Source organism: Haemorhous mexicanus, chromosome W (genome assembly GCF_027477595.1).
Source record: "Haemorhous mexicanus isolate bHaeMex1 chromosome W, bHaeMex1.pri, whole genome shotgun sequence".
Classification (NCBI taxonomy): Eukaryota; Metazoa; Chordata; class Aves; order Passeriformes; family Fringillidae; genus Haemorhous; species Haemorhous mexicanus.
In genome coordinates, this window is record NC_082380.1 from 9,316,492 (window position 1) to 9,343,977 (window position 27,486).

At 43.9% G+C, this 27,486-nt stretch overlaps 1 protein-coding gene across 4 annotated transcripts in view; it reads right to left on the bottom strand.

The window, feature by feature from the left end:
* Window positions 1-4,282: 4,282 nt before the first annotated feature.
* LOC132341435 (arrestin domain-containing protein 3-like) overlaps window positions 4,283-27,486 on the bottom strand; it is a 70,918-nt gene continuing 47,714 nt past the window's right edge. Inside the window, exons 6-9 of one of the 4 annotated variants that reach the window (XR_009490208.1) lie at window positions 22,227-22,389; window positions 21,251-21,405; window positions 19,477-19,631; window positions 12,529-15,660 (exon numbers count right to left, since the gene is read on the bottom strand). Coding sequence is in view for 3 of the 4 variants with exons in the window: in XM_059873015.1 (XP_059728998.1) it covers window positions 7,401-8,981 (1,581 nt within the window). In the remaining variant the exon portion in view is untranslated. Of the gene's footprint in view, window positions 21,188-21,250; window positions 21,406-22,226; window positions 22,390-27,486 lie in introns of those variants that run through there. The other 3 variants (XM_059873017.1, XM_059873016.1, XM_059873015.1) reach the window with 3 other exon arrangements.

The window sequence follows — 27,486 nt, forward strand, 5'->3', positions numbered from 1 at the left end:
AATAGTATTTAAGCATTTGTATCCCACAATCAAATTGGATTCTTTGACCATCACACTCAGGCCCCGTCTCTCTCTCTTCATTGCCAGTAGTGACTTTATTCTGAAAGAGGCATTTATTGTCTAAATAGAACAGGAGGTGCATACATGGGGGAAAGTGTTTGTGACTGGACTTCATCTTTGGGTTTATCTATTAGCAGAAGAAAGGGGAGTGTGTAGAAAATTAAATTACTCAAACTGCTGTTTGCAAATAGATAACAATGGAAAAGTAAGGAAACAAATAACAAAGGGAACTGTGATGGCTAACAGCTGACCCGAAAAACCTCACAGGCACAAGTAACCCTGATCTTAACTCAATCAGCCTATACCTGTGATACAAAGGAAACATCTTTGGGAGAGAGGGCACTGAGAGGCAGAGGGACTAGGCTGCAGAGAACAGATGCCAGCCAATCCCTGACGAGCATGTACGCAGGTAGCTATTGGTCAGTGAACTGGGTGGCACCAAGATTCTAGTCAATTGGAGTCAACCATATAAAAGCAAGTGGTGAACAATAAAGTACTGTTATTGCCGCATGAACCTCGGAGTGTCGTGTTGTGTGTGTCGTGTCGCGTCTGTCCCAACTGCGACAGGGAATAAGAATGTCAGCTCATGTATTGGTCCATATGTAGAAAGGATGGGAATGGGACATGTTTTTATGGTTACCCGGTGGACTATGAGTTAAACAAATCCTTTTTTTCCTCTTATGTGCTGTAGCAACTCTCATCTTTTTACCATGTATGATTCCTTGCTTAGTGCAACTTATTCAACATGTCATCAAGGGGAGGCAGGTAGTAGCTATGCCTACAGATCCGGAAATGGCTACAAAAGGACAGAAAATGATGTCACTGAAAATAATTGCAAAACCGAAAAGACCCAGGAACGGGAAATTAAGTCAATGATAATTAAAGTTTGTAAAGACAATTATTGAGAAAATAAAAAAGGAGGGATTGAAAGGAATGAGGGATTTGTCTTTACAAACAAACTCTGGGTCTGCTGATAAATAAAGTTAGATACAGAGAGATGAAAGAAACAATGGGAAGAACCATAAATTCCATAGGAATTCCACTGATTGACACAAGGAAAAGAAAAAGAGGGGGGGTATGCATTAGAAGGGGATCTTAGGCATTAGGCATTTCGAGAAGTCTGTACCTCTCAAATACCTCAGCCAATGGGGAAAGAGAGAGGGAAACGCGGCTGGGAAATTAGGACAAAAAGGAGGCTGCGTCCTCTAACAATGCGAGAGACCCCAGGGGAAATGCCCCATGGCCTCTCCCTTTCTTCAAATAGTTACAGGATTCCTGTGTCTCTTTTTTGGACATAACTTCTGGCATTTGTGGATTAATTTTCCTGACAAAGGGATTATGGCTGCTTTGAGAATTTACTGGGACCCCCATACCCCTGGCACCTTGAGAATTCAGATCAAGTAGAAAGCATGAATGGAGAAATGAAGAAACACCTTTTTAAGCTGGTGACAGAAACTAAGATGCCACTGATAAGGAAGATGTCTTTACAATGAAATGGGTGAAGGTATGGGTGTTAATGTCTTTAAAATGGGTTTTAATGTCTCTACTAACTTCAAGCAGCCAGGTTTGTTACAGAGCCCAGACAGCTTGACTCCTGAAACAGTCAGGTGGGTCAGTACAAGCCTGAAGTTCTGAACTTCTGGGGTAAAATGACAGGTTCAAGGAGGGGGATATGTGGTAGGTGGTTCCGGAAGGCTGTACCTTCATAGTATCTCAGCTAATAAGGAAAGGAAGAGGGCAACATGGATAAAAGGAGGCTGCGCCCTCCGAAACCTCAAGAGAGACAACCCTGAGGGCATGTGGCCCAGTGGACTCTGTCCCTTTATTCAAACAAAGTTGCAGAACTCCTCTGCCTCCTTTACGGACACTGGCTTTTCATAGCGTGATTTTCCATACAAGAGGAGGGCCACGAAGATGATGCATGGGGTTGTTATGACCCAATTGCAGGACCCAGCACTTGGTCTTGTTGAATTTCATACAATTGTCCTTGGCCCATCAATCCAGTCTGTCCAGATCCCTTTTGCAGAACCTTCCTACCTTCAAGCAGATTAACACTCCCGCCCAGCTAGGTGTCATCTGAAAACTTACTGAGGATGCACTCAATCCCCTCATCCAGATCCATGATAAAGATATTAAACAGAATTGGCCCCAATACTGAGCCCTGGGGAACACCATGTGCGACTGGCTACAACTCCATTCACCACAATTCTTTGGGCCCAGCCATCCAGCCAGCAGAGTACACCCATCCAAGCCATGAGCAGACAGTTTCTCCAGGAGGATGCTGCAGGAGACAGTGTCAAAGGCTTTACTAAAGTCCAGATAGACGATATCCACAGCCTTTCCCTCATCCACTAGGCAGGTCACCTGGTCATAGAAGGAGATCAGGCTAGCCAAGCAGGACTTGCCTTTCCTAAACCTATGCTGGCTGGGCCTCATTCCCTGGTTGTCCTGTATGTGCCGTGCGATCGCACTCAAGAGTAGGTCTGGCCACAGCTGTAAAGATCTTATCATCAAATCCCCTTCTCCCAGAGCGGCTGAGACCTGAGATCTCTACAACCCATACAAATAAACAAAAACCAACCGTGAGGCCGATCTTGACACAAGCCAACCGCATCTCCCCGCCACAAGTTACCAGAAAGTCAAGTAGACCTCAAGCGTAATGCTAACCCTTTCAATACTTCAATCCTCCCTCGAGTGAGAGAAAAAAATTAGATGCAAATATGTGTTCGAATGTTGGGGGACACAAGACAGATGATGGACTTTGGACCTGGTTAACATAAGAGATTTGATACCAGGATGCCTTGGCAAAAGCAAACGGAACTTTGAAAATTAGACCTAGATAGCAAGAAGATTAAATCAGACAGGTTTACTGGAAAAAGAAAATCCCATTAAACTCTGCAAGCAAGAGATGTTGTTATATGCATAAGTCTGTGTATGTGATTTTAACCTAATCATTGTAGTACACATTACTAGTCTCCCTGAAATAGTATATAAGTGCTTGGATCCCACAATAAAATCAGATTCTGATCACCAAGTCAGTCTCCCTGTCTCTCTCCATCGCCGACAAATATGTAAAAGAACAACATGAAGACATCGAAGTCAGTGAAAAAAAAGTTAAGTCCCAGATGAGAGGGGTGAGGAGATGCCTTGTTTTTAGAGCTGAAAACCTCTTGTAAGCTATAGAGAAAAGACTCTTTTTCCTTATAGCACATAAAGCTATAGAGAGATGTGTTCAAATTAATATTGAGCAAAAGCCTCCATGCTAAAATAAGCAGATGTTAAAAGAGCTGCGATCCCATGAGAAGTTTAAACAGAGAGAGAGAGAGAAGAGTAGTCCTGTGCTTCCAGAAGAAGAAAAAAAAATCTCTGTTCCCAGAGATGAAGATGATTTTAGAAATACATAATGAAAACTTTTACCTTTAAACAACTCATCTTTAAAACAATACCCCATAAGTCAACATAGCCCATCAACAAGCTATAAGAAGGCTTGTAGAAATGGGAAAGATTTCACAATAGCAGAGTTCCCCGAGCGGCTGCTACTTGTAACAAAATTGAGAAGCACAAAAAAACTATTTTTCCTCTTGTGGAGAAATCTCCATAACCTTAACAAAAAAGACTTATCTCACTCAATAAACTAAAAAAAGACTATTTTAGAAGTAGTAAACTGACTAGAAATCTTTAGTGTAATTTCTTTACATTGTCAGTGAGAAAGAAAAAGTTGTAGGGGAAAGTGTTCTAGAAGGTTTGTTTTGATTCTTACTACTTTTTTCCCTCGAGTTACTTTAATAAAATCTTCTTTATACTCCTTAAAAGTTTTAAGCCTACTTTGCCTTTCTCCTAATCCTATCTCACTACAAAAAGTAAGTATATTAGTGATTAGCCAACACCAAACCCACCACACCAGTAAATGGTTTATATCTTCAGAGCTGAATGAAACATGGAAAAATCTATTACATTCTGTTTGCTCACTGATGGACAAGCATGACAAACTTGCCTTGAACATTATTATGACCAGCTCTAGTGGGAAACTTAATTTGGATTCTAGGCAATTTGATGACACTAAGGGATTGTTTATATTTAGATAATGGCATGACCTTTCAGATAAACTAATATTAGATTTTGTAGTGATTTTTCCTTCTTCTTATGTTTTCCCATTTTATTCAGTTGAAAACAAGTGCCATATCTCTTTTGAGAAAGATTGAATGACATCTCACTCATAAAATCATTTTAGACAGAACATTTATTGAATCAATGAACAGCTAACAGGTTCTGACTTCTCCCATTCACAACATTTGTTGAAGAGCAGGCATGTCAAAGGCATACTTTAGAATAGCCTGATGCACAGGAACAAGAGGGGAATCATCTTTCACTTAATAATTCCCTCTGTTGTCCTTAGTGGGAATCTGTAGAGGGATTTCATGGCAGGCCTCAGTGCTGTCACGTGTGGTGATTCACCATCTTATAGTTTTGTTTTTCTTGTATAAAGGATCAGACTCTACTGCCAAAGAGGCAAACAATGCTTAATACCTGGTTTTGCAATTCAGTATCAGTTCCTGGATATGAGTTTGGGGTTGGTTTGGTTTTTTGTGATTGTATATTTCTACCCCCTTAAAAATTGCATGCTCTCCCCTTCCCTGTTTTAAGTTATTGTCTTTCATCCAAATGTGACAAACATTTATAGCAAGGTGCTTGAAACAAACTAAAAATACAATGTCCTTCTAAATTCCAAATATTTCATGTTATGAACTGGATTAAAGGTACACTATTCAACTGGTATGCCACAACATCATCTAGCCTTTATTCAGAAGCTACCACTAGGTCAGGAGATATGGAGACGTAGCTCTAAAAAGAGCAAGCTGCAGCTGACAGGGAGTGTGAATGATTACTTAGGGAACAAATAGATTACTTTTTTCCTATTTCAAGAATATCATTCAGAAGGCACTTGAAACACACCTGATGACATGTCTTTGTACATTGCTTTCACTAGAAAAAAAAAATCCTTCTTAACTGTCATGCAAGTATAAGTCCTTGGCATCTCCTAAAGTTCTGAGAGCCTCTGAAGAAGATTCTGCTCAAAATTCATGGAATGTGGAGTCTGTGACTAGACTGAGTCAGGCTGGACTCTCCAGTCATATCAATATTCCTAGGAACAGCTGTCATCTTGTAACAGAAGCCTACTGAAAAATCACATTGGACGCTTGACTCTTTGCAGTTGCATATAGCCATATAATTTGTTTCACAGGATTTGGTTCAAAGCAGCAGCATTCACATTAGTAAAGAAGTGTCCCTGTAGAAAGTTCATTACTGGACAAAAGACAAGCTTAGTCTATCTGTTCTGAAGAATGTTCTTTGATTCTGTAGCTGAACTTTTGTGAGTGCTGCTGTCCTGCAAAAAAATAAGGTAGCTGCAGTTTATGGTAAATTACTGGCTGATTTTCCTAAAACATGAAATGCTTAAATATAAAAAGGGATCAATAAGTGTTATTTTAACTAGATAACTGGAAAAAAATTGATCAGTTTTGCAATGTTGCCTAATAACTTTTAGATATTGGAGTTTCATGATTCATCATTCTTTTATATTTTTTTATGGATAGCTGATGTAAAAGAGTCATTAGTTTTAAATCCTGGTATAACACAGATTTGTATGCATGCACAGGTATTTTAATATTCAGAAATACAAAACATTTGGGTTTTTTTTAAATGAACTCCCCATATCTCAAAGAATAAAACTGGTTAATTTTCAATTTTTTATTAATGCTAGTGTTGCCAGAATGATTTTTGCTTTTACAATTCCTATATATATATTTTTTTTCATAGCTCTGTAGGCTATTGTTGTATAGTTATATAGTTCCTAGCTCACTCCAGTACTTTTCCCTACCCTGATAGGCAGAAAGACAAAACACATTCCAGAGACTCCAAGCTGGGGGTCCAAGGCCCTTATCCTATCTTGGTTCTTCCTGGGAGCCAAGGCTGAAACCAGCTCTTCAAGACACATTTTCATAAACAAAGTTTAGTTCCTATCTAAAGGGGGGCTATAGAAGAGGTGGAACCAAAAGGGGGAAATTACCTCACCACTTGTGCTTCTAATTAAGGATTCTTGTCAATTATGCTAATCTGCCAAGTTTATAAAACTGTATTCACCCCATGTGGGTTGGGCATTTTTCCATATCTGCCCCTGAAGCCCTCCAATAAAGACCAGCCTTTATATTACCTCCTATACTAATACTGTCTTGAAAGTGTGTTATTCCTAGGTCTTTAAGGCATCACTAGCAATAAACCTAAAGGCAGAAAAAAATAATGAGCAGTGATTGTGGTCTAAAATTGTAATTTTAAGAAAATGTTGCAAAAATGCTCAGTGTCTGTCCCTTAAATGACACTGATAATTTAAATTCTGACATTGCCATATAGCATTAGAAACTTTAGTTATTAAAAAGGGTTGTGCTCTTATTAGAAAAACTATTCTAATTATTGTCACTCAGGTATAAAGGAGTTGTGAGTCTATAATCATAATGAGAGACTTTACTTTTTACATTTCCTGTTGGTTTCAATCAAAACTCAAGCACAAATGCTTCACAGTGGTATTAAAGGGAAAAAAAAAACCCTAAAAGATCTGTCTTGGTTTGGATAAGACAGGTGCCTGCTAAAGAAGGCAGGAGCCTCCCCTGAAATGGAGAATGCAAACCCTCCCCACCCCTCCAAATTGCTATGAATTTTAAATTAAGGGGCTCTCAGGCAAAAAATATGGGAGCAGGAAATAACAGTTCTTTAATAGGGGAGAAAAAAATAAAAGAATAAAATAAAACAATGCAATATACTAGAACAACACTGACAGAGTCAGAACTCAACCTGACACCCTGTTGGTCAGGGTGCTGGCAGCAGTCCAATTGGAAAAGTGGCTGCAGTCCTCCTGAGGTGTCAGGTGTGGTTCTGTTGGAGCAGGAGGTCCTGTAGAAAAAGGGTGATTCTTCCTCTGCAGATCCGTGGAAGTAGAAGCAGCTGCTGTTCCTCTGGTGAATCCAGTGGAGAAGCTGTGCTGGTGTGTCAGAATCTCCTGATTATATCTGGATAGCAGTGCTCGGCTCCTCCCTCTGGGCGGAGCATCTCACAATGGGATGTTACAGTTCTTATCAGCCATGCAGTGACATTCAATAGCCTCTTATCACGGGATGCCCCCTGCTGAGGGAGGAGTGATTGTGATCTCTCAGGGAGAGAGATAAGGGGAAATTGCCCACTTAACACCTAGACAACTGCCATACGGATGGTAATAGAATACATCCTGCCTTGCAATCCAGAACATTATCCACCCCTTATTCTATTTCCATCTGCATCACAATGAATCCTTACACACAGTTCTCACTTAAGACTAGGTTTCCCTGTGGTACACAACGGCTTTCTCCATCTTTCTGCATTACCCACCAAGTGTAACCAGGTCCTTGAGCAAAAACAATCCCACGGATGGGTTTGTCTTTGCCTGAGGTGGGAGTAATCCAAACAGTCTTTCCTAAAATACCTTTCATGTGTACAACAGGGACTTTATCTCCATCTACAGTGTGCAGGGGTTCAGACTGGGCAGGACCAGCTCGATTGATAGACCCTCTGGTGTTGACCATCCAGGTGGCCTTTGCTAAGTTCATCTCCCAATTTCTAAATGTCCCCCCACCAAGTGCCTTCAGGGTAGTCTTGAGTAGTCCATTGCACCGTTCAACTTTCCCTGCAGCTGGTGCATGGTAGGGGATATGGTATATCCATTCAATACCATGTTCCCTGGCCCAGGTGTTGATAAGGCCGTTCTTGAAATGGGTCCCATTGTCCGACTCAATTCTCTCAGGGGTTCCATGTCTCCAAAGCACTTGCTTTTCCAGGCCCAGGATGGTGTTCCGGGCAGTGGCGTGAGGCACAGGGTGGGTCTCCAACCATCCCGTGGTGGCTTCCACCATGGTCAGCACGTAGCGCTTGCCTTGGCGTGTCTGGGGCAGTGTGATGTAGTCAATCTGCCAGGCCTCCCCATACTTGTACTTGGACCACCGCCCACCATACCACAGGGGCTTCACTCTCTTGGCGTGCTTGATGGCAGCACACGTTTCACAGTCATGGATAACCTGAGAAATACTGTCTTTGGTTAAATCTACTCCTCGGTCTCGTGCCCACCTATAGGTGGCATCTCTACCTTGATGACCTGAGGCATCGTGGGCCCATCGAGCTAGGAACAACTCTCCCTTATGTTGCCAATCTAAGTCTATCTTCGACACCTCTATTTTTGCTGCCTGATCTACCTGTTCGTTGTTTCGATGTTCCTCATTAGCCCGGCTCTTGGGGATGTGGGCATCTACGTGGCGGACTTTCACAGGTAGGTTCTCCAACCGAGCGGCAATTTCTTTCCATTCATCAGCAGCCCAGATTGGTTTTCCCTTACGCTGCCGGTTGGCCTTTTTCCACCTTTCCAGCCAGCCCCACAGAGCATTGGCTGCCATCCACGAATCAGTATAAAGATAGAGCTTTGGCCATTTCTCTCTCTCAGCAATGTCCAGGGCTAGCTGAACAGCTTTGATTTCAGCAAGTTGACTTGATCCACCTTCTCCTTCGATAGCCTGAGCAACCTGTCGTGTGGGGCTCCATACGGCTGCTTTCCACTTCCGGTTCAACCCTACGATGCGACAGGAACCGTCAGTGAAAAGAGCGTAGCGTGTTTCCTCTGCTGGGAGTTGGTTGTACGGTGGAGCTTCTTCGGCACGTGTTACTTGCTCTTGTTCCTCTTCATCAGAAAGACCAAAATCTTCACCTTCCGGCCAGTTTGTAATTATCTCTAAAATCCCAGGGCGATTCAGGTTTCCAATACGGGTGCGCTGTGTGATGAGGGCAATCCATTTACTCCATGTAGCATCAGTGGCATGGTGGGTGGTGGGAGCCTTTCCTTTGAACATCCACCCCAGCACTGGTAGTCGGGGTGCCAGGAGGAGTTGTGCTTCCGTGCCAATCACCTCTGAGGCAGCTTGAACTCCTTCGTAGGCAGCCAAGATTTCCTTTTCTGTGGGAGTGTAGTTGCCTTCAGAGCCTCTGTAGCTTCGACTCTAAAATCCCAGTGGCCAGCCTCGAGTCTCTCCAGGCATCTTCTGCCAAAGGCTTCAGGACAAGCCATTGTTCCTGGCTGCAGAGTAGAGTACGTTCTTCACCTCTGGTCCCATCCTGACTGGGCCAAGGGCAACTGCATGAGCGATCTCCTGCTTGATCTGGGCAAAAGCTTGTTGCTGCTCAGGGCCCCAGTGAAACTCGTTCTTCTTGCGGGTGACCAGGTAGAGAGGGCTCACAATCTGACTGTACTCAGGAATGTGCATTCTCCAAAAGCCTATGGCACCTAGGAAAGCTTGTGTTTCCTTCTTGCTGGATGGTGGAGACATTGCTGTGATCTTGTTGATGACCTCAGTGGGAATCTGACGCCGTCCATCTTGCCACTTCACTCCCAGAAACTGGATCTCTCGGGCAGGTCCCTTGACTTTGCTCTTTTTGATGGCACAACCGGCTTCTAGCAGAATCTGGCTGATTTTCTTTCCTTTCTCAAATACTTCCACTGCTGTGTTCCCCCACACAATGATGTCATCAATATACTGTAGGTGTTCTGGAGCCTCACCCTTTTCCAGTGCAGCCTGGATCAGTCCATGGCAGATGGTGGGACTGTGCCTCCACCCCTGGGGCAATCAGTTCCAGGTATACTGCACTCCCCTCCAGGTGAAAGCAAACTGAGGCCTGCACTCTGCTGCCAGAGGAATGGAGAAAAACGCCTTAGCAATGTCAATGGTGGCATACCACTTTGCTGCCTTGGACTCCAGCTCGTACTGGAGTTCCAGCATGTCTGGCACAGCAGCGCTCAGTGGTGGAGTCACTTCATTCAAGCCATGATAGTCCACAGTCAATCTCCATTTTCTGTCAGACTTGCACACAGGCCAGATGGGGCTGTTAAAGGGTGAATGGGTTTTGCTGACCACCCCTTGGCTCTCCAACTCACGGATCATTTTGTTGTTTGGGTTTACGGCATCTCGATTTGTTCGGTACTGCCGGCGGTGCACAGTCGAGGTGGCGATTGGCACTCGTTGCTCTTCCACCCTCAGGACTCCTACTGTAGATGGGTTTTCTGATAGTCCAGGCAAGGTGTTCAACTGCTTAATGTTCTCTGCCTCTACAGCAGCTATTCCAAAAGCCCTCCTGAGTCCCTTTGGGTCTTTGTAATAGCCATTCCGGAGGAAGTCTATGCCTAGAATACATGGGGCCTCTGGGCCAGTCACAATAGGATGTTTCTTCCAGTCTTTCCCAGTCAGGCTCATCTCAGCTTCCAAAAGGGTCAATTGCTGTGATCCCCCCGTCACCCCGGCAATGGAAACAGGTTCGGCCCCCACGTGTCCCGATGGTATCAGGGTACACTGTGCACCAGTATCCACTAAAGCATCGTACCTTTGTGGTTCTGATGTACCAGGCCATCGGATCCATACCGTCCAGAAAATCCGATTTTCCCGTGCCTCTCCCTGGCTAGAGGCAGGGCCCCCCTAACCCTGGTTATTATTTCTTCCCTGGGCATACATGGTAGAGGTACCCTCAAGGGGATCTGACGGATCATACTCAGCAGCTCGGTCATGGGAGGTTGAGGCTACCTTCACTTTACTGGAGTTCTCTCGGTTAGTGTTTCCCTCCTTGAGTTGACGCACCCTTGCTGCCAGGACTGAAGTGGGTTTTCCATCCCACTTTCCCATGTCTTCCCCATGGTCCCTCAGAAAGAACCACAAGTCAGCCCGTGGGGTGTACCCTCTCTCTCTAGGTGGGAAATGTTGGGCTCTAACTCTGGGGCCTGTGACTCGCACTGGTGCAATATGGGAATTGTTCCTTCTCACTGCCTCCCTCATCTCCCTCATCTCCTCTCTGAGTTCTTGGACCACAGCAGAGACATGAGCTTGCATGGGGCCATTGATCATACTTTCATAATTTCTAAGCTTGTTTGCCACAGAACCCACTGTCTCTCGGTTGGTATCAGCATTGATCGTTGCAATGAAAGTGGTGTATTGAGATGGCCCCAGATTTGCCAGACTCCACAGCATCTGCCCTGTGCACCTGACCTGGTCGGGGTCATTATCATGCTGTCCATCCCTCCCAAAGAGTACCTCCAATACTGCCACTTCCCTCAGCTGTTGGATCCCTTCCTCCCCCCTCAGAGGGTCTTCCAGTACATTCTATGGTGCGACTCCTGCATTCTTTCCCTTTGGACAAACCTCTCTCTGACACTTATTAAAAGCCGCTCCCAGAGGGAAAGGGACCCTGGCTCCCTTACAAAAATCTGATTGATACCGGAGTCCTGAGTTAAGGGTCCCAGATTCCTTGCCTCACCACCATCCAGTTGCACGCCTGTACCCATAAGGTCCCAGACCCGAAGTAGCCAGGTTGTATAAGCCTCACGTCCCCGTCGTACAATGTCTTTGTGTAGATTACGGAGACTTTTGTAAGTCAGGGACTCGGTGATGATTGCAACCTCTGGCTCCCCTGTGGGTTGTGAGGGCCCTCCCTTATCTGGGTGCTCTGATTTCATCTTAGATCTCCTTGTTTCTACAGGGGCAACTGCTGCTGGCTGTGACTGCCTTTGCAGTTCTGCTGGAACTGGGACAGTTGTAACATCTGTGGGTTCCACTGCTGCACCATTAGACTCTCCCTCTTCAAGGCAGGGGGAGGGCTTCTCACCAGCTGGGGAAGTGTACTCCTTCAGCATCTGGTGCATCTCCTTCACCAGACCCCCCCACCCAATCTGGGTAGTTCACATCTGGGGTGGGCTGTGGGGTAGGAGTAGGCTCTGGGGCAACAGCATCCCTGGACTCTGGTGGCGTGTTAGGTTCTGATGTAGGTGTCAGGGTAGTTATCCAGGTTAGTCTCTCGCTCTCTCTAAATGCTAAATAGAACAGGCCTATCAGCAACACCAGCCACTGTATGATATCATTAATGTTTAGATTGGATCTGAACCCTTCAAAAACTGGTGGGGTGGACCCAAAGAGGTGATTAAAGGGTTGGGAGAAGACTTCCCCCAGTGTCATTTCCTTACAGCAGGTGCCATTATTAAAGTAACCCCAAAAACACATAGTTAAGGTGTGATAGCTGTGAATCCATGTGCCTGCCTTCCAGAGGAAGTTAAACATCCATTGATTCCTCACCTTATTCACCCATAAGACAAACCGGATAATAGCCACAGTAGCCTTGGTTATAGGACCCATGTTTAGATAAGGGCCTGCAAAAGGGAGAAATACAGCCACGATCACGTGTCACCCAAACCAGGGTAAGCTGGACCACATGGTGTCGCTTAATGAGGTTTGTATAGCCACACAAAAAATTAGATTACTCAAGAACTGTTATTCCCTTTTTGTTTATGTGCCCTCGAGCCTCACGTTGGGCACCAAAAAGATCTTTCTGGATTCTCCCTACTTGGCAATTGCAAATTCAAAATTAAATAAACATGCTTTATTTGATACAATAATTCACATATTTAGGAAGTCTACTGTTTGCATTATACAAGGAGTTAGATCCAATGTTTGGGTTATCTATGTTAGTAGCATATACCATAAAACCTCCTGTAACAATACCATGATAATTTAGCGGTCTTCGGTACCTTCAACACCAACAGTCAGGAACAGCATTTACTGGACTCCTGAGTCCCAGCTGCTAGCCTAGTGAACCTTGCCTTAGGTCAAAAGACACTTTGATACCAAGCAATGATGATAGTCCGTTCTTTCAGAGGTTCAGCTGTGTGCAGTATACAGAAACAAGATGCTATGGCAGTGCTTCATTTCTGGAATGTTGAGGAGCTGTTTTAATATTTTGCAAAGCTCTACTGACCAAAACACAAATCACAGATAGTGATTTTCAACATCTGGTAACATTAGACGTCTAAGTAAACAGCAAGACACACCTTGTTGACCCCAGTTCAACAAACCAACCTTCAGATCCCAACTGCAAATCACTGAGTTATCTGGCTTTTAAAGTAATTCCCCTTCCCCAGTTTCCTCCCACCCCTACAAAAATGTGCAGCCCCTGCCCCCACCATATGTACTGGAAAGCACTAAACAACTTGATCAGAGGTCACGAGTTACAGTAATTTTTAAGCAGTGTCCTGAAAAAAACATTAATATCCTGTAAGTTATTGGTATTTTCTAAGTTTAGGAGATTGTATTAGAGCTTCCCAGCTGAAACCTAGCCCTAAGAAACCATTGATATAAACAAGGCAAAGGAACTGAAGGTGCTGAAACTCAGCTCTTGTACTAATCAGTGGTGTAGCTCCAGAAATAGTTTTTCCCAATGTAGTTGATACATAGCATATGCATTTCTGATAGCAATTTGATCCCTATGGCTGTTATCTTAAACAAAGACATATATTCAATGTTTAAATCACAAACAATCTTACAGATTACAATTAAAGCATTTAAACAAAATTTTAAAGTTTCTTTTTCACAAGGAAGAACAATAGAAAAAATTTAATTGTTTTCTACATAGTTCTCCTAAAACAAAGTCCATAAGGACATATTCAGCACCAAAAGTTAATTTAAAAAAGAAACACAACCAAAAACAACCAAACAGAAAACCCCAACCAAAACCCAGCCATGGAATAGAATCTATAAAGCAAACATTGAATATTGCACTTTGTTTCTCTAATGCTTGGATTTTACTTTTTCCTAATTCAGATCAAGATTCTGTATCAAATATTAGGCTACAACTACGAACCTATAATGCCTCTGAACAACTAATAAAAAAGTTTAAGTGGGAAAGCTTTATTTGATAAGGTTTTAGAATTTTTCACTCTGATCACAGCCTGTGATGCAACATAAATTATGACAACATTTGTCAATTTTGCTTCATATATAGTTTTTCCAATATACTGGGATAAGTGCTTCAATGCTACGTATATCAATAATTGTTCCCTAGTCTGTTAACAAAAAAGAAAAAAAAGTTAAATCATCAAATGCCCTTTTATGCCAACAATTTTAACTTGTAAAATTTTGTCTGGTTAGAAAGGATTGAAGGAAAGGACAGTCACAAAAATGGCAGCATAATACATCACCCAATTTCCAATTCTTGCTTATCAAAGTCCAAACATTTGAACTGAATCACTTAAGATATGATTCTCATTTAATCACCCTGTCATCATTTTTGGAACATAAAATATCTTTCATGTTCTCATAAAGGCCACTTTTGGAAAAGCCTATTTTATTATATTTATGAAGCCTTAAAAATAAGGCATAACTTTGTAAGAATGAGCACAATACAGAAACATCAGCTTTCCCTCCCCTCTCCTCCCTTCTGAGCTGTTTCATTGCACAAGGATTCACATGATGAATTAGTTTTTAAATAGTCAACATCAGACATGTCTGAGACAATAGTTTTTGTTGTTGGTTTTTAGCTTTGGGTAGGGTTTTTTGTTGTTGGTGATTGGTTCTATTTTTTTTTACATGATTTCTGAAAAGAAAACTTACATTTACAAATCTCTAGCATAAAAACACTGAACAGATCTAATAGCTCCATCATTCATTTCTTCTTTAGAATATGTTCAAGGAGTCAGTGCTTTTTCTATATAAGTTTTCGCATTCTAGATGAATGTATGATTAAAGCCGTTGGATTTTTTGTTTGCTTCATAGAATCATAGAATATCTTGAGTTGGAAGGGACTCACAAGGATCATCGAAGTCCAACTCCTGGCCCTGCACAGAACAGTCCCAAGAATCCCACCCTGTGCCTGAGAGCATCATCCAAACACTTCTTGAGATCTGTCAGGCTTGGTGCTGTGACCACTTCTCTGGGAAGCCTGTTTCAGTGCCCAACCACCCTCTGGGTGAAGAATCTTTTCCTAATATCCAACCTAAACCTCCCCCGATACTTCAGGCCATTTCCTCGGGTCCTGTTAGTGGTCACCAGAGAGAAGAGATCAGTATCAGTGCCTGCCCCTCCACTTGCCCTCATGAGGAAGCTGTAGACTGCAATGAGGTCTCCCTTCAGTCTCTTCTCCAGGCTGAACAAACCAAGTGACCTCAGCCACTCCTCATACAGCTTCCTCTCTAGACCTTTCACTATCTTTGTAGCCCTCCTTTGGATATTCTCTAATAGATTTATATCCTTCTTATACTGTGGCACCCAAAACTGCCCCCAGGACTCGAGGTGAGACCACACCAGTGCAGAGCAAAGCGGGACAAGCACCTCCCTTAACTGGTTGGCGATGCTGTGCCTGATGCACCCCAGGACACAGTTGGACCTCCTGGCTGCCAGGGTACACTGCTGACTCATATTTAACTTGGCATTGACCAGGACCCCCAGGTCCCTTTCTACAGGGCTGCTCTCCAGTCTCTTGTTCCCCAGTCTGCCCATACATCCAGGGTTGCCCCATCCCAGATGCAGAATCTGGCACTTGCCTTTGTTGAACTTCATATGGTTGATGATTGCCCAGCCCTCTCATTTGTCAAGGTCTCTCTGCAGGGCCTCTCTGCCTTTGAGGAAGTCAACAGCTCTTCCCATTTTATTATCGTCAGCAAATTTAGTACACCTTCAAGTCCTGCATCCAAGTCGTTTATGAAGATGTTGAAGAGAACTGGCCCTAAAATGGAAATTTTTTGTTATAAATTGTTTGTTTTAAAGCTCTCAGGACTAGCCCAGGAGCAATCAGAGCAATTCTCAGCAAACTAATTTGAGTATGATTGGTAACACTGATACTCTGGCTCAGTTTTATAATAGTTTTAGTCTACCAACCTCCAAACCAAGATGATAAGGCAAATGGAGCAATATTTGGGTCACTTAAACAAGCTTCAGGTCAACAGAACCTGGTTCTCATGGATGACTTCAACTGCCCAGACATTTGTTGGAAGAACAATACAGCAGCTCATATATCAGCCATCAAGCTCCTGGAATACTTAGAGGACTGCTTCCTCATACAAATGTTAGATGTGCCAAACAGAAATGAGGCACTGCTGGACTTGCTTCTCACAAACCAAGAAAATCTGCTTTGTAATATCTGTTAGTGATAACCTTGGCTGCAGTGATCACAATATTGTGGAATTGGAGAGCCAGCTGAGCACGCTAAAGGTTAGTATTAAGACAAAGGTTTTAGTTTTTAGAAGAGCAAACTTCAGCTTGCTCAGAGCTCAGTTGGGAGGGATTCTATGGGAAACTTCCACAGAGGATAAAGGTGCTAGTGAGGGCTGGGAGTTTTTCCAAGAATGCTTTCCTGGAAGCACAAAAGCAATTAATCGCCTTGAAAGGTAAAAGAAATAGGCAGAGCAAGAGACCCCCAGCTTAACTGCAAGCCTCCGAGTCTGCTCAAAACCAAGAGACACATACCAGAGATGGAAAAGCAGACAAATAGCTATTGAATACTACAAAGACACTGCCAGGGCATGCAGAGAAGCAGTTAAAAAAGCAGAAGTTCAGCCCAAATTGAAATTGTCCAGAGATGTCAAAAATCCGAAGAAAGAGTACTTTGTGTATGTAAACAGTAAGAAACAGAAGGAAAATATGGACCTGATGTTAAACAGGAGAGATGAATTAGTCACCAACAATGCTGAAAAGGCTAGAGGTTCTCAACACTTTCTTTTCCTCTGTCTTCTTCACCCAGTACTGTTGGGCCCCAGGCCTTGGGAACAAAAATCCAGGTTGATGCAAACATAGACCTAGTGTCAATGAAGAAAGAGTTGGCATGTAAACTGTTACAGGAGCTTGACCCCAACAAATTGATGGACCCTAACACTGTCCATCCAAGAGTGTTAAGAGAGTTGGCTGACATCATTGCAAGGCTGCTTGCTCTCAATAACCTTTGAGAACTCACAGAGATCGGGGGACTGCCCAGGAGATTGGAAGAAGGCTAATACCACCCCCATCTACAAGAAAGGATTAAAAGAGGATCATGGAGATTATAGGTCCATCAGTCTTATTCAGTCTCTGGGAAAGTTATTGAACAAATCTTCCTTGGGGCTATCAGAAGTCAAATGAAGCATGGGTTTGGGAAAAGCCAGCATGGACTCACCAAGGGCAAATTATGCTTAACAAACCTGATCACCTTCTATGACTAACTGGCTTGGTTATGTGGGGCAAGCAGTGGACAATGTCTACATGGATTTCTCCAAGGCTTTCGATGCTGTTTCCCACAGCCTACTCCTACAGAGACTAATGTGTTATGGTCTAGACAAGTGGTCTGCGCAGTGGGTGGGGAACTGGCTGACAGGCCACACCTAGAAGGTAGTGGTAAATAGCTCCTTTTCAAACTGGAAATCTGTCACAAGTGGGGTCCCCCAGGGATCAATATTGGGCCCCAATGCTGTTTAATATCTTCATAAGTAATCTGGATGATGGAATCAAGTGTACCCCGATGAAGTGTGCTGATGATACCAAGCCGAATGGGGAAGCGGACGCTTTGGAAGAAAGATCCACCCTGCAGGAAGACGTGGATAGGCTGGAAGAGTGGGCTAACAAGAACCTTATGATCAACAAAGACAAACATCTTGCACCTGGGAAAACATCATCCAGGAATGCAGCATAGGCTAGGATCTATCCCAATGGGGAGATGTTCTGTGGAAAGGGCCCTAGGGATCCTGGTGGACAACAAGCTGAATACGAGTGAAAAGTGAGCTGCTGTGGCAGAGAGCCAACAGGATGCTGGGTTGCATCAACAAGGGTACCACCAGCAGAGATAAAGAAGTCATTCTCCCACTCTACTCAGTGCCTTGTCAGGCCACACTTGGAATACTGTGTTCACTTTTGGTCCCTGATATACAAAAGAAGATGTGGGCAGGCTGGAGAGGGTCCAGAGAATGGCCACAAAGATGATTCAAGGACTGGGAAGGTGCCATGTGAAGAAAGGCTGAGAAAACTGAGTTTGTTCAGCCTTGAGAAAAGAAGGCTTAGGGGAGACCTTATCACCATGTTCCAGTATTTAAAGGGTGGCTACAAAGAAGATGGAGACTTCCTTTTTACAAGGAGTCACATGGAAAAGACAAGGGGTAATAGGTACAAGTTACTCTTCATGAGATTCCAATTGGACACAAGAGAACAATTTTTCACAATGAGAACAATTAGCCATTGGAATAATCTCCCCAGGGAAGTGGCAGATTCCCCAACACTGGACACTTTTTAGGTGTACTAGGGCATCTTGTCTAGACCATGATTTTGCCAAGAAAGGTTGGACCAGATAGTCCTTGAGCTCCCTTCCAATCTGGTGTTCTATGATTCTGTGACAGAGTATCATAAACCCTGAAGATAATACCAAATGGGCAAACTGAGCTGCTGCTTACTTGCCATAGTTCAATTTTTTTCTTGCAATCTGAAATACACTTTCTACTGGAGACTCATTTTATATATAATTTTTGATGATTAGGGAACTACATATTATTTAAACAAAACCAAACACAAACCAACCAATAAACCCTCTCCTTCCCATCCCTAAAGTTAAGATTAATGCTGCCTGTGAACCCTGGACAGCATATGATTATCCCCTTTTCACTCTTTCTTTTCACACTTTGCTAGTGTCTGCTGGTGCTGCTTTCACTTTGTAAGTTTTGCGCATGTCTCTGTTCAAAATCCCCCTCAAAGAACAAAACCAAACCACAAATATAAATAAGAGTGCAACATAAAACAAATATTATTCTAATAGTTTGGCAACTGATGAATTCACCTGAGATTTAGTGATCTTTAGGCAGTCTGTAACAAAACACTGCTTTGCAATAAAAGCACAAAGGCAACAAATTATTTTAAAAAATCAAGAAGGTATACAATCTTGATTACTTCTCATTAGTTTCCTTCTGTTCTCTCTTCCCCCACCAATCTGATGCTTGTCTACTACAGTTGGCTGCAAAACATACAGCAAGGATTGACTTTGAAGGCATGTAATGCTTGTAAATAAATCCACAATAGGATCCAAGCTGCAGAGGTGATACATGATCAGCCTACAAGAACAATTATGAGCATGTGCATATGCAGGCAAAGTCCAGGCTACATCAAATTAAAAGAACAGGGCATTTGTCAGCCTTCATAATTTTTTTTTTTTTTTTTTTTTGGTAAAGCTGTCTTTTGTTCCTTGTTCTGCAGATCACAAACAATTGGGGAGGGGTTGGTAACAACAGTCCATCACAAATGAGAATACGTTGTAGTGACACTTAACTGTATAACATAAGTAATAAGCATGTGCAAATTTTCATAGAATCATAGAAAGCAGCCATTCCTCTCTTACAACATTACAACATGGTTTGAGTGTTTTGAAACACCTGACTGCATGCTAATAAGGCTGCTCCTAGTATTTGCCACTATTTAGTGGAAGGGGACGCAAGTTTTCAAGCATGTGGAGCAGTCCTATAATGCGCTGTAGGTGTCAAAAGCATGATCACAGGTTCTTTTCATTTATTTACCATACAGGCAAGAGCAATACCATTTCCTTTAAAAGCAAGTCTCCACTATGACACCTTGATCTTCAACACAGAAGGTGTGATTCAAAACCCAAGTCAAGTCAGCTTTTTATGGATTCCTTCAACGAGAGGGGCAAGACGGTATCTCATCTGTGGGCTGATCTGGGTTTGGATCAATCTAACCAAAAGAAAAAGAAAAAACCCCAAAACAACAACAACAACAAAAAAAAAAAACTCCAAGCAACCAAACAATTGACCAAATAAACCCAGAACAAAACAACAACAAAAAAAACCCCACCAAACCAAAAATAAAAGCCACGACAACTCAGTGCATTTCAGCATCAATTGTTAGGAATAAAAATCAAAATTCACAAGTTTAAGACAATTATAATGATATGTGGCATTTCCAGTTCAGGTGTTATTGAAATAACTGAAAAACTTCTAGTTAAACAAAACTTTGGATAAACAGTAATAGAAATATTAGATCCAGTGGAAGACTTTAAACTACAGGTTGATGGCAATTTAAGGATAAGCATGAATAACTGCTATAAAAATTTTTTTCTCCTTTACTCACACAGAAGTCTTTTGAATTATCTGATTTATACAAAAAAGATGACTTGACACATACCACTGGAAACATAATTTAGGAAATATTTACTTGAGAGAAGCAAAGAAGTTTTTCTTGAAATGACAGAAATTTATCAATAAAAAAATCATTCTACTTTTAATTTAAAGTAGTTAATACTCAAATATCCTATGGGATGTTTCAAAAAGTTCATGTGTTCTAAACTTTGCCTCTTCTTCCTCTCTACAGGAGAAATAAAGGGTACAAGCCTGCTAACTTAGGTCTCAAAAAATAGATGTAAGAATAGTTTACATGTACATTGCATCTTTTAGATATTGAATCAGTTAACGTCATATAGCCCTTTGTTTTTGCATTTCAAGCCGGGGGGGGGATGTCATGCTACATAATGCTATTTTCCTTAAGTGGATCAATTTAGACCGAATTTGGCCAGAGGACACTTTTTTTTTCCCATTTGTCCTACATCAGTTATTTTTCTTGAAAAAGAAAAAAAAAAACAACATGAAAAGTTTTGGAATTTGCATCTCATTCATGGTTATTTGGTGGCTGCATTTTTAGTTCTGTGAAGGACAAAAGTGTTGAAGAACTGTTTACTTCAGAAAACTTAAGTCATAAATTAATACCAATACATCGCTTTTCTACATGAAACTTCTGAAAGGCCTACGTTCACAGAATTTAAACACACGTACAGGCAAAACAGATAAGTGGTTGCTATAAAATGTTAAGAAGCGGCAGAGGTGAAAGAGTTGAAACCTTATTTTTAATACACAAATTTTTAAAAATTGTGTCTCTAAAACAGCAAACAACACTTTGAAAATTTCCAGAAAGTATTAGACTAGGAAAGAGTGCTGCCAAGAAGAATTACCTCCCCGGTCAGCAGCTCCACGACATAGCATGATGGAGAAGCCAAGGCACCTCATAGAGCACCTTTTAAATCTAAGGTTGCAGAGGTCACATAAAAAAAAAAAAAATTATAAAAAGGGTAACCCATGCTGTAAAACAGGCGTGGAAAACCCATGATGCAATTCATCTGCATCTTGCAAACAAACAAAAATCCTCCTCAAAACCAGCTTATTCCATGTTTATCATTTTAATGGTTTCTTCCAATTTTAGGAAGGAGAAACAGGTTTGTAAACTTATTCCATCAGACAAAAAAAAAAAAAAATCAGCCACAAACAATATATAAATCATTATAGTCTGACAGATATACCTACTTCCGAATATAGGGGAGGAGGCAGAAAACGAAACTCCTGGATGTATGCAAATAATGGTCCTTGCAGTGCTCTCTGAAAATCATCAAAAGCAGCTACAGGTGCAAGGCCAGACTGTCTGTTTTCCTCTGTGACCACTTCTGCATAGTTAGGAGGTGCTGGAGGGAGAAGGTACATACAGTTCAAACAACAAGTTCTTAAGCATGACAAAATATACAACATGATAAATATTAATCTTCAACCACTGATTCACCAGCAGATAAACAATGACTTAAAAATTGTTAAACAAAAAAGGGAGACTATTTTGTTCTATTCTGATATTAAGTTTATGTTCAAAGACAGACTGACCACTGCTTATTGTGGCTGAATTATCCCCCTAAAATTTAAATCAGACCAAAGATAATTTATTCTCTGTACAGGTAGAAATGACAGAACACTGCAGTCTTCTGTACTCCAGAAGTCTCCAGGTCTGGGATTTGTACTTAAAAAAAAGCAAGATATTAGATATGCAAAAAGAGAAGGAAGGAAATACATAATTCTTTCTTTGGCCATAAGAAATCTCCCATAGAAAAGAATATTATCTTTTCACAAAGCCTTGGCTACTAAGGCTGATGAGAAAGCCCAGAAACTGCTATTATGGGTTGCAATGCCTTATAACCAAAGATGAAATTGGGATACTGGAAGTGGAAGCAATGAAGTTATGCACAGATACAATGGTATCCTGTGCTTTTATTTCTGCCACTTTCCAAAGAAGCTAGATTTCACTGCCTGTCCTAGAGACAGAAAGGTGGAGAGGGAAAAAAAAAAATCTCTTGCTCTTCACAGAACAAGCAGGTGGCAAGAAAACATCCACAACGGATCTCCTGCGGGCTTTATTATAAAAGCATGTAATTTGACTCTGTTAACAAGACTACAATGAATAAAGCAGACAAAAATCAAGAGAGTAGCGAATTGATTGGAATTTGTATTATCATGCTACCTTCTAGTCTTTCAGGCAGAGTCAGACCAAGCCAGTTCATGCTCATGCTACCCTGGCTGCTTACGCTTGATGTTCTGCTACCAAATGGATGTAGAGGAATGGTACCAATGACAAGTGGTAAGTTAAGGAACAAATCCACAGCTCCTGGAATATCAACATATACCTGAAGAAAAATGAAACAAGTATATTATTAAAATGTGGGGTTTTATCAGCATTTAATAAGTATTAGTCTAAGTTATCTTTCTATGAAATTTTTCATGAGGAGCTTGTTTCTAATAGCCCCTGTGAAAAACTCCAATCACTTGTTTTTAAAGTTTTAAAAGTTTAATAGTAATAAAATGGTTATACAAATAGTAATACAATTAAAGTAATAAAAATTTGGACAATTTGGATTAGGACAATATGAGACAATAAAAACAAAGAGTTACGGACAGTCCGGGTACCTTTTCTGGGAAAAATAAGCCTGAAAAAGGACACACGTTAACAGAGGATTAACCCTTAAAAACAATAGCCTGTTGCATATTCATAGTGTGATTTCAGGGTTTACCTAAGAAACCTGAGTCCCTCCCCTGAAGATTTCCTCCCAGGTGTGTAAGTCCCCTCTCCTTTCCCCTCCCTGACCCCTCCCAGCACTGTCTGTCAGTCCTGGAATTCCAGAAGGGCATTGAGTGATTGGCAAATTCAAAGGATGCCCTCCACCCCTGGGTGCATTGGGCCATCCAGGTGTCCTTTGTCCCTTGAGACCTCCCCACCTGTACCTGGCTGGCGGCTCCCTACCCCTTCCCTGCCCCTCTCCCCAGGGTTTAAAGAGCCAGCAACCACGCGGTTTGAGAGTTCTGTTGGAGCTGAGGCTGGGTTCAGAGGCCTGAGGGACAGAACAAAGCTCTGGATAGAAACCCTCCATCAGAACCGACTCCTCTCGTTCCCTATTGCCTTAAAGCTTCTCCACAGAGGGAAACCTGAGGAGCAGCCCCTGCTATGGGGGGAAGCTCCATCCCGCAGCCACCAGAGCTCCTGCACGCATGGACTTGTCCCCACGTGCCCAGCTGGAGCACCCAGCCAGCCAAAAGTGTCTGTGGGGTGAAACACCACACAGCCATGGCCAAAAGTGTCTGTGGGGTGAAACACCACACAGCCATGGCCAAAAGTGTCTCTGGGGGAAACACCACACACCCATGGCCAAAAGTGTCTGTGGGTGAAACACCACACAGCCATGGCCAAAAGTGTCCCTGGGGTGAAACACCACACAGCCATGGCCAAAAGTGTCTGTGGGTGAAACACCACACAGCCATGGCCAAAAGTGTCCCTGGAGTGAAACACCACACAGCCATGGCCAAAAGTGTCTGTGGGGTGAAACACCACACACACCCACGGCCAAAAGTGTCTGTGGGTGAAACACCACACACCCATGGCCAAAAGTGTCTGTGGGGTGAAACACCACACAGCCATGGCCAAAAGTGTCTGTGGGGTGAAACACCACACAGCCATGGCAAAAAGCGTCTGTGGGTGACACACCACACAGCCATGGCCAAAAGTGTCTCTGGGGGAAACACCACACAGCCATGGCCAAAAGTGTCTGTGGGGTGAAACACCACACAGCCATGGCCAAAAGTGTCTGTGGGGTGAAACACCACACAGTCATGGCCAAGAGTGTCTGTGGGTGAACCACCACACACCCATGGCCAAAAGTGTCTGTGGGTGACACACCACACACCCAGCCCGCCAAAAGTGTCTGTGGGGTGAAACACCACACAGCCATGGCCAAAAGTGTCTGTGGGTGAAACACCACATAGCCATGGCCAAAAGTGTCTGTGGGGTGAAACACCACACAGCCATGGCCAAAAGTGTCTGTGGGGTGAAACACCACACAGCCATGGCCAAAAGTGTCTGTGGGGTGAAACACCACACAGCCATGGCCAAAAGTGTCTGTGGGGTGAAACACCACACACCCATGGCCAAAAGTGTCTGTGGGTGAAACACCACACACCCAGCCAGCCAAAAGTTTCTGTGGAAGTGAAACACCACACACCCATGGCCAAAAGTGTCTCTGGGGTGAAACTCCACACACCCATGGCCAAAAGTGTCTGTGGGGTGAAACACCACACACACCCACGGCCAAAAGTGTCTGTGGGTGAAACACCACATAGCCATGGCCAAAAGTGCCTGTGGGTGAAACATCACACAGCCATGGCCAAAAGTGTCTGTGGGTGGAACACCACATAGCCATGGCCAAAAGTGTCTGTGGGGTGAAACATCACACAGCCATGGCTAAAAGTGTCCCTGGAGTGAAACACGACACAGCCATGGCCAAAAGTGTCTGTGGGGTGAAACACCACACAGCCATGGCCAAAAGTGTCTGTGGGGTGAAACACCACACACCCATGACCAAAAGTGTCTGTGGGGTGAAACACCACACAGCCATGGCCAAAAGTGTCTGTGGGTGAAACACCACACACCCATGGCCAAAAGTGTCTGTGGGTGAAACACCACACACCCATGGCCAAAAGTGTCTGTGGGGTGAAACACCACACACACCCATGGCCAAAAGTGTCTGTGGGTGAAACACCACACACCCATGGCCAAAAGTGTCTGTGGGGTGAAACACCACACAGCCATGGCCAAAAGTGTCTGTGGGTGAAACACCACACAGCCATGGCCAAAAGTGTCTGTGGGGTGAAACACCACACAGCCATGGCCAAAAGTGTCTGTGGGTGAAACACCACACAGCCATGGCCAAAAGTGTCTGTGGGGTGAAGCACCACACAGCCATGGCCAAAAGTGTCTGTGGAAGTGAAACACCACAAAGCCATGGCCAAAAGTGTCTGTGGGTGAAAAACCACACACCCATGGCCGAAAGTGTCTGTGGGGTGAAACACCACACAGCCATGGCCAAAAGTGTCTGTGGAAGTGAAACACCACACAGCCATGGCCAAAAGTGTCTGTGGGGTGAAACACCACACAGCCATGGCCAAAAGTGTCTGTGGGGTGAAACACCACACAGCCATGGCCAAAAGTGTCTGTGGGGTGAAACACCACACACCCAGAAAGACAAAAGTGTCTGTGGAAGTGAAACACCACACAGCCATGGCCAAAAGTGTCTGTGGGGTGAAACACCACACAGCCATGGCCAAAAGTGTCTGTGGGTGAAACACCACACAGCCATGGCCCAAAGTGTCTGTGGGTGAAACACCACACAGCCATGGCCAAAAGTGTCTGTGGGGTGAAACACCACACAGCCATGGCCAAAAGTGTCTGTGGAAGTGAAACACCACACAGCCATGGCTAAAAGTGTCTGTGGGGTGAAACAGCACACAGCCATGGCTAAAAGTGTCTGTGGGGTGAAACACCACACAGCCATGGCCAAAAGTGTCTGTGGGGTGAAACACCACACAGCCATGGCCAAAAGTGTCTCTGGGGGAAACACCACACACCCATGGCCAAAAGTGTCTGTGGGTGAAACACCACACAGCCATGGCCAAAAGTGTCCCTGGGGTGAAACACCACACAGCCATGGCCAAAAGTGTCTGTGGGGTGAAACACCACACAGCCATGGCTAAAAGTGTCTGTGGGGTGAAACAGCACACAGCCATGGCTAAAAGTGTCTGTGGGGTGAAACACCACACAGCCATGGCCAAAAGTGTCTGTGGGGTGAAACACCACACAGCCATGGCCAAAAGTGTCTGTGGTGTGAAACATCACACAGCCATGGCCAAAAGTGTCTCTGGGTGAAACACCACACAGCCATGGCCAAAAGCGTCCCTGGAGTGAAACACCACACAGCCATGGCCAAAAGCGTCCCTGGAGTGAAACACCACACACCCATGGCCGAAAGTGTCTGTGGAAGTGAAACACCACACAGCCATGGCCAAAAGTGTCTGTGGGGTGAAACAGCACACAGCCATGGCTAAAAGTGTCTGTGGGGTGAAACACCACACAGCCATGGCCAAAAGTGTCTGTGGGGTGAAACACCACACAGCCATGGCCAAAAGTGTCTGTGGGTGACACACCACACACCCAGCCAGCCAAAAGTGTCTGTGGTGTGAAACATCACACAGCCATGGCCAAAAGTGTCTCTGGGTGAAACACCACACAGCCATGGCCAAAAGCGTCCCTGGAGTGAAACACCACACAGCCATGGCCAAAAGCGTCCCTGGAGTGAAACACCACACACCCATGGCCGAAAGTGTCTGTGGAAGTGAAACACCACACAGCCATGGCCAAAAGTGTCTGTGGGGTGAAACACCACACACCCATGGCCAAAAGTGTCTGTGGGGTGAAACACCACACAGCCATGGCCAAAAGTGTCTGTGGGTGAAACACCACACAGCCATGGCCAAAAGTGTCTGTGGGGTGAAACACCACACACCCATGGCCAAAAGTGTCTGTGGGGTGAAACACCACACACCCATGGCCGAAAGTGTCTGTGGGTGGAACACCACACAGCCATGGCCAAAAGTGTCTGTGGGGTGAAACACCACACACCCAGCCAGCCAAAAGTGTCTGTGGGGTGAAACACCACACAGCCATGGCCAAAAGTGTCTGTGGGTGAAACACCACACACCCATGGCCAAAAGTGTCTGTGGGGTGAAACACCACACACACCCATGGCCAAAAGTGTCTGTGGGTGAAACACCACACACCCATGGCCAAAAGTGTCTGTGGGGTGAAACACCACACAGCCATGGCCAAAAGTGTCTGTGGGTGAAACACCACACAGCCATGGCCAAAAGTGTCTGTGGGGTGAAACACCACACAGCCATGGCCAAAAGTGTCTGTGAAAGTGAAACACCACACAGCCATGGCCAAAAGTGTCTGTGGGTGAAACACCACACAGCCATGGCCAAAAGTGTCTGTGGGGTGAAGCACCACACAGCCATGGCCAAAAGTGTCTGTGGAAGTGAAACACCACAAAGCCATGGCCAAAAGTGTCTGTGGGTGAAAAACCACACACCCATGGCCGAAAGTGTCTGTGGGGTGAAACACCACACAGCCATGGCCAAAAGTGTCTGTGGAAGTGAAACACCACACAGCCATGGCCAAAAGTGTCTGTGGGGTGAAACACCACACAGCCATGGCCAAAAGTGTCTGTGGGGTGAAACACCACACAGCCATGGCCAAAAGTGTCTGTGGGGTGAAACACCACACACCCATGGCCAAAAGTGTCTGTGGGTGAAACACCACACACCCAGCCAGCCAAAAGTTTCTGTGGAAGTGAAACACCACACACCCATGGCCAAAAGTGTCTCTGGGGTGAAACTCC